Source organism: Sus scrofa, chromosome 16, assembly GCF_000003025.6.
Source record: "Sus scrofa isolate TJ Tabasco breed Duroc chromosome 16, Sscrofa11.1, whole genome shotgun sequence".
In the NCBI taxonomy this organism is placed as follows: domain Eukaryota; kingdom Metazoa; phylum Chordata; class Mammalia; order Artiodactyla; family Suidae; genus Sus; species Sus scrofa.
Genome location: NC_010458.4, coordinates 20,448,007 through 20,464,600, shown reverse-complemented (window position 1 = coordinate 20,464,600; position 16,594 = coordinate 20,448,007). Strand labels below are relative to the sequence as shown.

The window sequence follows — 16,594 nt, the reverse complement described above, 5'->3', positions numbered from 1 at the left end:
CCACTGACAAAAACGTACTGTTTTAAAAAGTTCTAAAACTGTACTTAAAACATTTTTATGATCCTGCCATATACATATGTGTGTGTGTATATGTACTATGTATATACATATACACACACACACACATACACACACACACATATATATAAAGAACTAAAATGTTCATAGCAGTTATGTTTGGGCAGTGATATTACAATTGACTTTTTCTCTTCATATATTTTCAAATTTTCAAAACAAAATGGATAATGTAATTTTTAATGATAATCAGATAGAATTTAAGATTTATCTTTCCAGAAATAGCAAGACACAAGGAGAAGAACATGGGTAGTTCAAAGCTGGTTCTCACAGTTGTGAGCTTTATGGGCAAACTCCGGGAGCCCACATTTCCTTCCAAATAAAATGAGATTAAAAATACCTAAATTTGGAGCTCCTGTTGTGGCTCAGCAGAAACGAACCTGACTATATGTATGAGGATGCAGGTTGGATCCTTGGGCTCACTCACTGAGTTAAGGATCTGGTGTAGCCATGAGCTGTGGTGTAGGTCACAGAAGTGACTCAGATCCTATGTTGCTGTGGCTGTGGCGTAGGCCAGCAGCTGCAGCTCCAATTTGACCCCTAGCCTGGGAACTTCCATATGCTGCAGGTTCAGCACTAAAAAGACCGAAAAGAAAAAAGGATGCCCCCCCCCCAAATAATACCTAAATTTCAAGACTGATGTGAATATTGAAAATTATATGTAAAATCACCTAACATATAGTGGATACACAATCAATATTTCTTCCCCCTCACCCCTTGCCCCCATCTTTATATTCCCAAATTGAATTAAAAATATGCACATGTATAAAATTACTTTAGATCAGGCATTCTGCAATAGTTACAATTTATTTTAACCTGGAAGTTTTATCCGTCCTCTAAAGATTAGGGTTTTCAGTCCAAAGAATATATGAGGCCAGTTATCTGATAATTCTTTACACAAAAGTATTTTTTTGATCAATCAGACCATTATATCCCTTGACCATAAGAGCAAAAGTTATAGAATGAAATTGCCTTTCATCAGGAACTCGTAGGGAGATATTAGCCAAGACGTCTGGCCTGAACAATCTGGCCTCGTTTCCCCACCTTTCCAGTCGGAAGAAGGATTTTCCCTACGGCTATTGGGTCAGTATCAGATGGAGCCCAGTGTTGCAGAGAAGGTGAGCTCTGGACTCAGATGACCCAGTGCTGGCTCTCCCACCCCTTAGTTTTGTCACCTTGAGTTACTTAATTTTTCCCTGGCTTAATTTTCTTACCTGTCAAAAATAAAAATATCTGGGAGTTCCCGTCATGGCACAGGGGAAGCGAATCCGACTAGGAACCATGAGGTTTCAGGTTCCATCCCTGGCCTCGCTCAGTGGCTTAAGGATCCTACATTGCTGTGAGCTGTGGTGTAGGTCGCAGACATGGCTCGGATCTGGCGTTTGCTATGGCTGTGGTATAGGCCAGCGGCAACACTTCTATTAGATTACACCCCTAGCCTGGGAACCCCCGTATGCCCTGGGTGCAGCCCTAAAAAGAAAAAAGAAAAACCAAAAAAACAAAAAACCCTGGAGTTCCCATCGTGGCTCAGCACTGCTGAAAGCTGTGACGTAGGTTGCATATGAGGCTCAGATCTGGCATTGCTGGGGCTGTGGTATAGGCCGGCGACTACAGCTCTGATTTGACCCTTAGGCTGGGAACCTCTATATGCTGCAGGCGTGGCCCTAAAAAGACAAGAGAGCAAGAGAGAGGGCGGGAGGGCAGAAGGAAGGAAGGAAGGAAAAGAAAAGAAGGAAGGAAAAAAAAGAAAAAATACATATGCCTCATAGGCTTGTGATAGAAGACTGAGGAAAATAAATTGTGTAGAGCCCTTAGAACAATGTCTAGGATATAGTTATGCTTGTAAACATTCCAACACTTAGAACAGTGCATGCACAAAAAAGATACTTAACAGGGTCCAGTGGATGATGAAATGTGCACGTTCAACTTTATTCTGAAAGAGGAACAAGGCCATCTTTCACATAAGCACAAAAACCTTAGTCATTGCCCCATGCGACAGCAGTAGATATTCACTGAACACTCATTTACGACCCTGTGGACTTAAGTTGAAAGTCTGATTTAGCTCTGGACATTTGGACATCTCCCTGCTGTTTCCCATTTGACTTCTAGATTCATGGTTGTTTAGAAGAGGCAGGCATGACTCATGTATTTCATTTACTTACCGCTCCATCATCTGCCCTACCATGCCAAGGGCTTACAATTTTGGAAACAGATTGCTTTCAAGAACGTGAGCCTATCTGAAAAAAATCTAGGGAACAGTCAACTTTTTATTATTCTTTTTTTCTTCTGATAATCTGATGGGCCCACATTCATATTTACATATTCTGATTCTCAGGGGATCCCTAACTCAGCTGTAAAAGAGTTAAGTCTCTTTTTGGCTTGAACAAATTCCATGCAGTTTGTTTCCATATGGAACATAACTTTCCTTAAAAATGCACACGCCATGCATAACTCCAAGAAATCCTCTTCATTAAGTGTTCCTTCCTCATCTTTTAAGTTGTCCTACTTAATGACAAAAGTAGGTGGCAAGTCAGGGAAAAAAAATGGAATTTTCAAATAAGTATGAGAGGTAGCACAAGGAAGGGCTGAGAGTCCGTAAATTCAGATCAAGTTCAGATCTAGCACTTAAAGCTTGTCACCTTGGATGGTTGATTTAACCTCAGCTCAGTTTCCTTGTCCTCGTTCTAATGAGGTAATAATTGTACCAGCTACTTCAGCGGTGGCCGAGAGGATAAAGTTTAGACCACATTGTCTGCCTTTGGTAACTATGAAATTCTTTTACTATGATTTGAGTCTCTGATTCTTTTGCTCTGAACATTTATCTCTTCTTATATCGAGAATACAGAACAATCACGTAATTCAAGGCCTTATTCATCAAAGCTCAAGCTTCTCTAAGCCCAGATCTTACCTGCCCAAAGCAACTGTTAGGTCTTTCTCTGAGACCTGTAACCCACCGACACCTCCCTTATACGATTCTTTCAGCTCCTTCATGTTTCTCTCTGACTGCTGCAGGTTGAAATAAGCCTCTCTGCCAGTGAAACAGTCAAGGAAAATGCCAGGTACACAAATTCCCCCAGTGGCCAGGAGCAGCAGTTGGTAAGCAAACAAAAGGACCCCTGAGGAAAATGAAACAGTATTTGAAAATAGGCATTCTCCTATGTCCTCTGTTTTCCAGCTGTACACACTATCGAGAAGGGAGCATTCTTTAGAAAAGGAGTGGGGCCCTGGGTGTCCTCTGGTGTTACCCGAATCCAGGGCTAGGATGGGTGGTGTGCGTTTGGAGTGAACGGAAACTGTAAATGACACTAGATTTCCTTGGAGGCATCTACTGCGTGACAACAGTCATTCATTCTTCCCAATGAATTCTATGAGTGGTAAAAGAGAGGAACTAATTCTCTTGAAAGGGACTTTCTGGGTCATTTAGAAAGTCCAAGCAAAGCAGGTTTTTGGCGCGAGGCAAATAGCAGGAAAGAAAATCCCCTTAATTCCCAAATATCCTTCTATTTCCACATTTTCACGAGCCTTCTGCTAAGGGCACAAGAGGATAAGGAAGCGTATCAGATTTTGCAAGGTAAGCATCAGGACCAAAAACGTGGAGAGGGAAGACTGGGGACACAGGGGCTCAAAGAGGGTTTAAGATTATTCATAAAGATGAAATACCCTGAACAACTTTCAAATGGAGATAGTACCAAAAGGCTGTCAGAATGACAAGCTTTCTGAGGACAGGCCCCCCTGGAAATATGGAGAACCATTTATTTTGTCTATTTTGCTTGGCCTCCAGCTTCACAGGCAGTGTTCTCAAGAGCATTTCCGAAAAACTGCAATGATCAAGAGTACATTAAATCAGAAGGTTTAGACTCTATGTTACAATCACCTGGAACTTCTAAAAGTCACCATGAACAGATGCACTCCAGACCTACTAAATCAGATTCTCTAGGGTGCGACCCAAATAGCAGTAATTCTTAAAGCTCCCCAGGGAGTTGCAATGTGCAGCCTCGTCTGACAAACAGTGCTTTAAGTTGCCATCCATTCTCTGTCTTTCTACACCACCACCAACACTACCACCCGGGTCCCCATTGCTCATACTGTCTGGGGGGGGCAGTGAAGAGCAGGACAGACTCCAAAACCCTTCAGCTGGCCAGGGACATATCCCTTGTGAGAAGCTTCCCGTGGCTCCACTCAGAGCTCATATGAACAGAGAGAAACATTTGTACCTTTCTAGATGGAGAGCAGAGGCTCAGAGAGGGCCCGGATGTTGGAATGGAGCTCCCAGCCCTGGTTTCATCTCCCACCCTGGGTGAGGTGACCCACGTGGCATGAGTGGCCCCTGGTCCCGATCACCAGACCCCTCTGGGAAGGAAAGGATATTGGCGCTGCAGGAGCCAGGCCACCCCCAGAGTGTAGTAGAGCATGACCAGCGCTTCCAGAATTTCCTCCTTTTCCTTGTCCAAGGCCGTGTTTCCCTTCCAGGTCAGCAGTGTGTTCTTGGCGGACTCAGCATGTTTCTTGGCCTGAGCTGGGAGGCCTGGGGATGTTTGAGGGTGGATGGCAAGAAGAAAAACATTAAAAAGGCATGTTTCAGTCAAAGACAGTCCTGAGGGGCTAGGTGGGCAGGGTGGGGTTCACATGGTCTTTAGTGTGGGTTCCCCACATTGGCAGTGCATTAGAGTGATCTGAAATGCTTGTAAAGAACATAGGTTCCTGAGCCCTACCCCAGACCTACTGACTTGGAACCTCTAGAGGAATGGGGTCCAGGCCTCTGTATTTTGTCCTTTTTTTTTTTTTTTGGTCTTTTCTAGGGCCACACCCGCGGCATATGGAGGTTCCCAGGCTAGGAGTCCAATCTGAGCTGTAGCCACCAGCCTACACCAGAGCCACAGCAACACCAGATCCGAGCCACATCTGCAACCTACACCACAGCTCATGGCAATGCCGGATCCTTAACCCACTGAGCGAGGCCAGGGATTGAACCTGCAACCTCATGGTTCCTAGTCAGATTCATTAACCACTGTGCCATGATGGGAACTCCTGGTCCTCTATCTTGAATTGTGCTTCTTATGCAGCCATCCTGGTATCCGGCTATGGGCTGTATTTGGAAATCACTGATGGAGACAGGAGTAGAAGCTGTGTGTCCATCCGCAGTTCTGCTCCTGCCCGTGACCTTTTCAACCCACAAAGCTCCATCCTCCAATGTAGAATGACAACAAAATTACGGAAGCTGCCCCTTTAACAAGCACATGGAGGTAGTCCAGGAAGAACTAGTGTATGCCACAGAGTGCTATGCTTCGAGCTTCCTGGAAAAGGCAGTCTATAAAGAAAGGACTTATGAATACAGTTACTTCCATGTGGGGATTTTTTCAATCCAAGATGAAGCTGCTGGTCACATGCACGCGCACACACATACAGATGCAGGATCTAATTTCTAATTGCAGTGAGGTCCCTAAGAAGACAAAGGGAATGCGAACCCCCTCTAGACAGAACATGGGGCATGTTTCCCCCCATTTTCTAACTAAAGGCTGGGCACTTACTTGAACTGCTATTTGTCCAGTTAACAGAGGGAAACTTGGGCGCATTCCGTTCACTCTCCTCTTTCCGCCTGGCTCATGTCTAGCGATCCCTGATGGGGACGGGGAAAGCCCTGGAGAAGAGGCCAGCCGAGAAGACAGGGTCCTCGGAGTGCCCCTCACCACACGGAGGACCGCCACGCCTGCGTTCCCAGGCAGCTCTCCGCTCTGCAGCCTCTAGGGTCTGGGAAACACAGTCACCCCTGCAAGTGGGCCCCAGCTGCCCTCACGCCCCAGCCCTCAGGTGGCTCTCCCCTGGCCCTCGGGACCCGCTTTCACAGTATGCGGGCAGTCAGCGGCCACAGAAGCGACTGGAAAGGGCTGCATTCGAGGCCTGTAGCCCTCATATGCTCCAGATGGGCAGGTCCTTCTTGGGGAGTAGCAAAAATGAGAACACAGTTTCTCTGGGAGAGTCCTTAAGTGACCCAGAAGCCAAGAAGTCTCTGTGGGACTCTCAGAGATGCCTGTTCTGTGGATCTCAACTGAAGGGAAGCATGCACTCTCACGTTACCAGAGGACAGGGCTCCTCAAACTGCACGGTGCATCATAAGTGCCCTGCTAAAATGCAGATTCCTGGGCCTCCAGCAGTTATGGGTCACAGGTCACTAAGGTGAGAGCCAAGGATTCAGATTTATAACAACTATCCTAGGTGATACGGATGTAGGCCATCCGAGGACCACACCTGGAGAGACACCGAGTCTTTATACAGGAAGTGGGACTCATCTCCTTCCTGAAGAGCAGAATCTCCATCTCCATCTCTGACGGATGGAGAAGAATGAGAACTGGAGTGAACAGCCTGAGGCCCTAAAGACGGAACAAGCATGTGTGCGCACACCCAAGTACATGGTAGGGCGAGGCTGGGAGATACTGGAGGGTTAGGGAAGGTTGTAAAAAGACCAGTGTGACTGAAGGGAGGTTTAAATGGAAAGACACCTAAGGTGTGAATCGAATATGGAAAATGGAGTCTCAGATGCCAAGATGAGGAAGCCAGACTTGATCTGTGAGGTAATAAGGAGTCTTTATAGGTCTTGAGATAGTAGCACCAACAGAAAACCTGCAGGGACATCAGACCAAGACAGTAAGTAACAAAACTGAGAGTCTTTTTATCAATAGGCTGTTTTCCACAACCAGCTGGGCCCTTGGGTGTGTGTCAATGAGGAGTGAAGGAACCACACTGAGATGCTTCCCTGGGTTTATAGGAAGGAAAAAGATGAAAGTGGATAAGCTACTGAAAACCACCCCCATATCAGCAAAACACTGCTTCTGGGCTCCTGAATGAGAAACAAATCTGAACGTTGTTCTGAAGCTTTGCCAGTCTGCCCCCTCACCCCACACTCAGTGCAGGGGCCCAGTGCAGGTTGTGATATCCTCAAGAGGAAGTTTTCCTCTAAAGGCAGCAGCTAATTAATCATACAGTTCCCTCTCTCACTCCTCCATGCTCCCCCTCCCTGCCCACATTGTGATCCTTCTGATGACAAAGCGGACCGGTGACCAATGGGGCTTAAGAAAATGGAACAAGGATCTTGATTTTAAATAGCCCATTCAGGAGTTCCCTCATGGCTCAGCAGGTTAAGGATCTGGCATTGTCACTGCTGTGGCACAGGTCTGATCCCAGCCCAGGAACTTTTGTATGTCATGGGCACAGCCCAAAATACAAATAAATAAATAAGTAAGTAAAGTCAGCCCTAAAGAAAAATAACTTCTGTACCCTTCCCAGAATCCACTCTGGTCTCCAAAGTAACTCTATGATGCCATAGAGTGTGTGTGGGGGAATCAAAACTCCCTTCTTTTTTTTTAAAGTTTTTTTCCTACTTTTTTTCTTTTTCTTAGGGCCGCACCTGCTGCATATGGAAGTTTCCAGGCTAGGGGTTGAATTGGAGCTGCAGCTGCTGGCCTACAACATAGCCGCTATGCCAAGATCTGAGCCACATCTGTGACCTATGCTGCAGCTTGTGGCAATGCTGGATCCTTAACCTTCTGAGCAAGGCCAGGGATCAAACCCACATTCTCATGGACTAGTCAGGTTCTTAACCCACTGAGCCACAAGAGGAACTCCATTTTTTCTATTTCTGTGAATACGTATAATACTTTCAAGTTCTACCTCCCCGATCCCAACATCTGCTGGAGACCCAGTCATTTTCCTTTACATGCCTCCCCAGCCAAGGACTTCTCCTGGCACCAACAATGCAGCAACCATAAAAGTAAAGATCAGGGAGTTCTCTTGTGGCTCAGCGGGTTAAGGATCCAGAGTTGTCACTACAGTGATTTGGCTTGCTGTTGTGGCATGGGGTTCGATCCCTGGTCCAGGAACTTCCATATGCCACAGGTGAAGCCAAAAAAAAAAAAAAAAAGTTAAATCAGGGTGGCAGCACTTTTGGAACTTGAGATTCAGAAACCACAAGGACATACTGGAACTGGAAAAGGGGTCCAGAGATTGTCCACCAAATTTGTCAATCATTTTACTTTACTTTGGGATGAGATTCCACCACTGATGTTTGTTACTCTGACTCAGAGACTCTGCTCAGAGCTACTCAGTTTTTGGAGGCTACTGATGTCACCTCTGATCATCACCTAGATTTAAGAAGTTCTCATGGCACAGTGTTTAAGAGAACAGGTCTAGAGCCAGACTTCCAGGTACGGAATTGGCTTAGACACTTACTACTTGAGTTATTTAATTTCTCTAGGCTTTGGTATATTTACCTATAAAATGGCAATGAAAATACCTTCCACCTTGTAGGGTTGTTGGAAGGATTAATTAATTAATTTTGTCTTTTTTAGAGCAGTGCCCACAGCACATGGTGGTTCCCAGGCTAGGGGTCTAACAAGAACTGTTGCTGCCAGCCTAAACCACAGCCACAGCAACGCCAGATCCGTGCTGCGTCTGCTGACCTACACCACAGCTCGTGGCAACACCGGATCCTTAACCTACTGAGCAAGGCCAGGGATCGAACCCACAACCTCATGGTTCCTAGTCGGATTCGTTTCTGCTGCACCAAGACAAGAACTCCTTGGAAGGATTAATTTAATTAATTGTGAAAAAAGGATTAAATAGTTCCTGGCACATAGGAATGAGTTGAAATAAATATTAGCATTATTGTTATCATCACTACCAGGGTCCATTCCTCTTAAACAGTTTATTATGCTTCTCCTTAGGTACTTTGGACATTTTTCAAAACCCTGTTCAAAGAATCTCTATGAAAGGCTGCATTTTCGAATGCCCACTCACTTCAGAAAGGTACCAGGCTTCCTGCAGATCAGATCATTTTATCATTCCCTGTTGTTCCTCTACCAACTTTTTAATCAACTAGACAGAGAAGGCGTCTAGAGACAGAGAAGGAGGACTTAGGCTTCTTTTTCTTTTTTTAGTAAGAGTTGCAACATTTATTTCAGGTTCTCATTTTTTTGTTTTTGTTTGTTTGTTTCTTTTTTGCCACACAGGCAGTATGTGGGAATTCCTGGGCCAGGGATTGAATTTAGGCCGCACACCAGCAACCAGAGCCACAGCGGTACAATGCAAGAGGCTCAACTCACTAGGCCATCAGAGAACTCCCTACGCTTCTTTATTTTGCAACACTTATAGTAGAGTCACAGGTACTTGGAAGGTTCCCAGTAATAACAAGCTAACAGACTAACTCGCTGCTTCATTAATAACAGGCAAAAGATCAGAAACTGCTTGTCCACGTTACTGTCTTCTCCTTCTTGAACCCTTGGAAAGAGCGGTCACAAGGTGAATAACCACCCTGTTCTTAGCCTGCCCTTTTCTCAACCACTGAAGCCCTAGGCTCAGGAGGGTTCTCGCCAGGTCAGCTGGTGACAGAGCTCCACTTCCTGTGTCCCTTACTCTGTTTCAGCAACCAACAGCCTGTTACAGTCTCTCTTCACGAAGGCCTCGCATCCTCTCTTACGGACTCCTGAACCCCACTGCCTCAACTGCTCCATGTTTTAAAGCCTTCAAAACTCCCTAAGTGGCTCTTCCTCACTGCCTAAAATCTTCCCAGGTTCGCTCCTCTTATAAAGTTATCTTCATGTGGCTTTTCTGCCTTCCCCAGCTACCCTCCTCCCTGCCCCATCCCCGTCATATGCGGCATGAAGTGCATGTAGTGTAGTCCACTGGCCTGGGTCCTCCTCTCACCCCTGTTGGCTTCTGCTCCAACCTTTCTGCAGAAAACACTTCTTTTGAGGTCCTCAGAGACCTCCTGAGGCTGGATAAAGGCCATCTCAGTTTCTTGCAGCCCCATCCCAGAGCAGCGTCAGACACCCTTACCTGCTTGGCCTTCTCTTGGCTTCCAAGGCACTGCACTGAGTCAGTTCTCCTTGATAAATCTTCTCTGAGTCTTTTTTTTTTTTTTCTCCTTCTTTTTATGGCTATACCTGCAGCATATGGAAGTTCCTAGGCTAGGGGTCAAATCAGAGCTGCAGCTGCAGTTGCAGCCTACACCACAGCCACAGCAATGCCAGATCTGAGCCACGCCTGTGACCTACACCACAGCTTGTGGCAATGCCAGATTCTTAACCCACTGAGTGAGGCCAGGGACGAAACCTGCATGCTCACAGAGACAATGCTGGGTTCTTAACCCCTTGAGACACAAGAACGCCTCTGATTGAGTCTTTGATCACTCTACCAAGGTCCTTGATTCCCTTCCATTAATGTGTCCATTCTTTAAGGGTCTGCCTTTCTGTTTCTCCCTCTCCTCTCCTTCCTCTCAGCAGTTTTTGTTTTGTTTTATTTGTTTGTTTTCTTTTTTGTCTTTTTGCCATTTCTTGGGCTGCTCTCTTTATCTTTTAAGCTAGAAATCCCACCTCTGGGACTCTTCATCAAAAACATCCACCACATCTTCTGCCTACCCACTCTGCTTTTATTTTTATTATATTATATTTTATTTTATTTTTGGTCTCTTGGGGGCTGACTTGCGGCATATCGAAGTTCCCAAGCTAGGGGTCAAAAACCCACATCCTCAGGGATACCAGTCAGGGTCTTAACCTGCTGAACCACAAAGGGAACTCCCCCTGCTCACTTTTAAGGGATCATCTTGCATGGCACCTCTTCCTGAATCTTACTACCTTCAGCCAGGAACCGAACTTCCTGTATTAAAATCAGTTCCATGGCATCTGCCTTCTGGTGCTTTGGGTCTTAGGTGTCCATGTGTGTAGCTCACCTGCCACACGAGTTCTCTGCAGGCAAAAACTGCCTTCTGCACCTCACAGCTCCCAGAGTCCTCTTCATGGCATTTCACGTATACAAGTGTCTCATTAAATAGGTTTATTGAGGGAAGTCAGCCTTCAGGCTTGACCTCCCACACCCAGTCCCGGAAAAAGCTCCCAGGGAAATGAGGCAGGCAGGTCTGATGGCCGTAAAACATGCATGTGTGTGGCGGGGCGGGAACACACACAGATGCCTACGTCCTGTCTGCACGGAAGCCTGGCTCATAAATTCCATCCACTTTAAAACAGCTTCAGGATTAATGACAACAAAACTAAGTGGAGTTCAGCAAGCACTTCATCCCTCTTGAAGGTTTGCGATTTTTCAAAGCTTTCGTTGTTTTATTCTAAGGACCACAGACTTTAAGAGACTGGGTAAAGCTTGAAATGAGAGGCCCTGGGCCCTTCTCAAGGAAAGGTCATGATCATAACCCATTCTAAAACAACTCTAGGTTCGGCTTCAGAAAGTCTGGGTTCAAATCTGGGCACTGTTCTACTATGGGAGCACTTCATCAGGAAGTTGTTTTTTCATCTAGGAAAAAAAACAAACGCACAAAAACCTCCTTTACAGGAAAACTTTCTTCCCCTCCAACCTACTACCCAACTGGGGTTCTCCAGTCACGTGGCAGGGAGAACTGGGAATTCGGGGAAAGGGGTGGTGTTTCCACCATCTTTTGTGACGGGACCTGTGTATCTATCTTGAGTTAGCTGGAATCTCCCTGGAAAAGCAAGACTCAAAGTCTACTTGTGTCTGTTCACAGAAAGGGTTGATTTCAGATGAGGGCCCGCCTCCTCTCACAGACCTCCCAGAGTGATCTCTCCAGAGAGAGGGAGGCAGTGTCTGGACTGCCCCAGGTTCAGACAAATGTTCCCCTCAAGCTCTTCTGGTACCTTCCTCTCAGGTTCAGGTTGCCATCACCTCAAGTCTGAACTTTAGAAAACGTTTCCAAAATTGCCTCCCCGAATCTGGGCTCTCTCAGGGGCCAAGGAGTATACTCCTTAGTGCAAAACCAAGTGTCAGAGACGGGTTGGCTGCCAATCCGTGGGTCCGGTGACTCTTCAGCCTTCACCCCATTTGACTTTCATCTGCCACCTGAAACCTCTGATGAAACCACACTGCACTTCCCTTTGAAATCCTTTCTCCTCTCTTGGCTTCCCTGACTTGGCTCCTTCTGCTTCCACTACCCACTCCCAAAGCTCTTGTTCTCCAGTCTTCTGTCCTCTGCCTTCTCTCCCCCCATTACCTTTATGTCTAAGACGCCTGCCACATGGCCTGCCCCATCCGCAGACTCTCGCTCCTCTTGACAAGGTGTGAGGTGGGGACAGGACGGACCCTCCCCCGGTCATCCCCACCCCCACTGTGGTTGTGCGCAGGCTCAGCTGGGGACCAAGTACCTCTCAGTGTCAGGTAGCCATAAGCCAGGCTGGCCAACGCCTGTGCGCATTTCCAGTGTTCTTCCCCAAAAATGATCCGAGAAAGGATGACGCAGCGAATCAGCTCCTTGTTCGCTTGGATGTTCTGCAGACAGCAAACAAGTCATTAGGCTTTTGGGAAAGGAAGACGATTGATCTCCAGCTCACGTCTTGTCCACTGTCGTCGTCATCTCTCCTCCCCTGCTTCCTATCCCTCAGCCAGTCCATCAGGTCCTGTTGGCTCCACATTATTCCGAAGTCCTAAAACTAAGCCCTTCTGACCTGGGTCACCACAACAACCCCTCCTAACTGCCTCCCCTCTTGCCACCCCCACAACAGTCTAGTTGCTGCTTCAGAGCTGGAGTGACTTCTTTCAACCTTTTATTGTCAAAAACTTTAACAATACACCAAAACGGCATGGAGCATAGTGACCCAGCCTCAGCAGTCGCTACTCACGGTCAATCTTGTTTCGTGTCTATGGCTCCTCACACGCCCACCTCTTCCTCTATGATTTGAAGCAAATCAAATATACTAAATCATTTCATATATCCTTAAGTACCTCCAAAAGCTATGGACTTGGAAATCTAACCACAAAATCACGATCACACAAAAATATTAACAAGGATTCCCTACTATCAAATACCTGGTCTCATAAATCTAATAATTAACCTCATAAATCTAACATGTCTTTTGCAGTTTGATTTTCCACACACTGAGATCCGTCTCCAGAGTCTCTTTTTATCCCTGGGTTCCATCTCCATTTCTAATTCTTTTTTATTGCAATTGCTTATTGAAGAAACTAAGTTATGTGGTTTATAGCATTTCCCAAAGATGTAAATGTTGTTGATTGTATCCTTATGGTGTCACTTGCTCCATTCTCCATCCTGCATTTATTTATACTGGTTGTTGGATTTAAGAGCTGGGTTACCTTTAGCTTTTTTTTTTTTTTTTTTTTAAGCAAAACTACTTCATGTGTTCTACCATTAGAAGACACCCTAAACTCTGATTGTCTCTTTCTGATAAAGGCTCGACTCTGAATTAATTAATAAAAGATTATAAAATGCTAATATCCTAATTCTATCATTCATTCCTCCTATGTTAGCTGGAATAACTTTATAAAAAGAAATCACTCATTTACTTCTCAGTTACCCAATAGTACAGTTCATATTAGAAGGACAGCATATAGGATTTACTTTTTCCCTTTATTTCCCAGGTTTCGAAATAATGAGTTCATTCACTAGCATCCCCCAGTAGTGACAAATAGTAGTTGTTTATTATAATCATTACTCTCCTCTAAACATATGAATTTTTAAACATATCCAATGTTCCTGAACACAGTAAGTTAATTTCAAACTCCAGGCTTTTATGCCTGCTATTCTCCCAGCTTAGGACACGCTCACACACCGTTCTCCTCTCGTGTCATTTTCATTTGGTTCACCTCAGGCCTTTCTCCCACCTTATCTAAAAGAGCCTCTCCTCATCACTTGCTAATCTATTACCAATTTACTTTTTTCTTCAGGGCATTGCTATTGCATTAACTATTATTTTTTTGTCTATTATCTGTCTTCTCAAAGAGAAAATAAGTTCCTCAAGAACAGCTTATTCCTCTGTGCACAGAAGAGGTCCTCGTTCAGTGTTTGCTGAATGAATCATCTCCCTATTGGCAAGGATGAGGATGGAGGGAAAGAGCCCCTGGCCCTGTAGAACTCAGAAGCAGAGCCTACTCAGAAATCACAGAAGTGCATCTTCAAGTCATGAATGTCAGTACCTTTACAAAAGTTGTCAATTGGCTGCACTGATTGACAGAGTCAGACACTCGTTTCCTGGCAAGGTACAAACAGCACTTCAGGGACGCAAATGCCTGGAGGTTCAGCCCTGGTTCTAATGTTTACTGACTGTGATGTTTGGGGCAAGATCACCCTGAGGTCCAGCTTCCTTCCTCTTTGGAATCTATACCACTTACCTCATGGAGTTACTGTAAGAAAAGTGAGTCAGCATCAAAGCTGTGTGTTACCTGAACGTAACCCCCCCACAGAATAATAACACACAGACCCAGTGGTCCGAGGGCCGCTCCCTCCTGATCCTCGACTCCTTCCTAACCTCACGCGTCACTGCTCCCAGCTCAAAGACACAGAAGTGAACGATGTTGGAGGAGCTTTTTCCCTCATGCTTTAAAACAATCCACTCAGCCCGAATTTTTGAGAGTTCTCCATGGGCTGACTACACAGGAAATATGAAGTTCTATTCTGAGGAAGAGGCATAATACCATGAAAAATCACTGGAATGGGAGTGCCAAGTCTCGAGTTCCACCCTGGCTCTGGACATTTTGTATTCATCCACCCCCACATTTCCTGCCCTGGGGAAACTGAGACAACCAACAGGGCTCAGCCCAGCTCTTCTGCTGCTGCTGCTGCTGCGGCCACCAATCCCCCCGCCCTTCCGGGCTGAGAGCACTGGGCGGGGCTAGACTTAACTCCTAAATCTAAACCTCTGTCATTATCCAAGTGGTCAAGGAGGTGCCAAGCCTCAAAAGCCCACACTTGCACTCCAGGGCAGCTGGTACTTGTCTTCCTAGGAGTGATCATTCTAGCCTGGGTGTATGACAGACTAATGGATCCAGCCCAGGATGATTGGCCTTTGCAAGTTTCTGGGTGATTTACAGATATATCCACCCAGGGAGGTACCAGCCTCTACCATATCCCTCTGAGGTGCCTCTCAGCCTTTCCCAAGCCACCTGCAGACTTTTTGTGTCAGGTCAGTTTTTTTTTTTTTTTTTTTTTTTTTTTTGTCTTTTTAGGGCATATGGAGGTTCCCAGGCTAGGGGTGGAATCGGAGCTACAACTGCCAGCCTACACCACAGCAACGTGGGTTCCGAGCCACATCTGTGACCTACACCACAGTTCACAGCAACGCTGGATCCTTAACCCACTGAGCGAGGCCAGGGATCGAACCCGTGTCCTCATGGATACTAGTCAGATTCGTTTCTGCTGAGCCACAAGGGGAACTCCAACTTTTTGTTTCACACATGTACTTTAAGATCATTTTCTCCCTTGGCCAGGAATGGCCAGCAAGTCAGGAGGTCAGTGTATGAGCTCCTCTGGTGATAGGTGCTGCTCTGGGAGCAGGCTGGTGCCTGTGTGTTAATAATGAGGATCACTGTCATGCTCTCTTCAGTTCCTGGATTTTGAACACTTGCTAAACACTTGCTCGGAGCTCCCGGTTCCCAAGTCATTGCTTTGCCCTTAGAAATGGATACCTGGATTCTCTGACTTCCGCTGTGACCACCCACTTCCAGTCCTCTGGTTTGTTTATGATTCTACTGTAACCACAGGCATCTTCCGGTACCCTTGCCAGGCCTGAGCCTAGACTCTGCCTGGCAACCCTTGTTCTCAGCCTTCTGCCTCACTATTCCTGGCCTTCCTTGTTACCCCAAAGATGATATCCTGAAACCTTTCAGGAGAAATCAAAAAATGTTTTTTAATTAAAGGTAATCACGCAGCAGCAAGAAGAACCAAATGTTAATTTTTAGTTGAAAGCCAGGAGCACAAATGCTCCAAGGAAGCTTGCACAGTGACCCATGTGCAGTCAGAACGGCAGCTGGCTACCTAACTATGCTCTGCTCTGTTTTCTCTCACTTATAAAGAAATAGAACAACTTTTTTCTACTTCACAGGCTTGAATCTGCAATTAGGGAACAGCTTCTCCAGTCATAGACATATTTTTAAATAGGAAACGTAGTGAGTTTTTGTTTTACCATTTTTCCCTTGATCAGCTGAGCTATTTTCTTTGGGATTGGGCCAGTTTCTCTTTGGGAAGAGACATAGGGCCTATGTCCTTCTCCTTCTTGGCTCTAGCGTTGTCTTCTTCGCTCTCTCCAGACCCACTGGTGGAATACAGCTCATCTGTTCGCTCATGTGCTGGGGTCTTGGTTTGCTGTGACCTGTGGATACCAGAGAGGGACATGGAATCAGGTCTGACTTTTGCATTTCTCAAACCAGGCAGAACTGAAGGGCAGAGCCCTCCCAGCTGGGGGCTAGGGATATGATCCCTAAAGTAAACCTGAAGAGGAGTTCCCATCATGGCTCGGTGGTAACAAACCCAGCTAGAATCCATGAGGACTTGGGGTTGATCCCTGGCCTTGCTCAGTGGGTTAAGGATCTGGCATTGCCATGAGCTTTGGTGTAGGTCAAAGACACAGCTCAGATCCTGCATTGCTGTGGTGTAGGCTGGCAGCTATAGCTCCGATTCGACCGCTAGCATGGGAACTTCTATATGCCACAGGTGCGACTCTAAACAAGCAAAAAATAGAATAGAATAGACCTGAAGAATAGAGCTAGATAGTAA

General features: G+C 45.9%; 1 protein-coding gene across 1 annotated transcript in view; it reads right to left on the bottom strand.

Moving 5' to 3' along the window:
• Window positions 1–16,594, bottom strand: part of TTC23L (tetratricopeptide repeat domain 23 like) — a 50,317-nt gene that overhangs the window by 26,969 nt on the left and 6,754 nt on the right. The window contains 5 exon segments of the mRNA XM_021076626.1: window positions 2,984–3,109; window positions 4,444–4,600; window positions 12,234–12,357; window positions 16,005–16,039; window positions 16,042–16,190. Coding sequence (XP_020932285.1) covers window positions 2,984–3,109; window positions 4,444–4,600; window positions 12,234–12,357; window positions 16,005–16,039; window positions 16,042–16,190 — 591 coding nt within the window.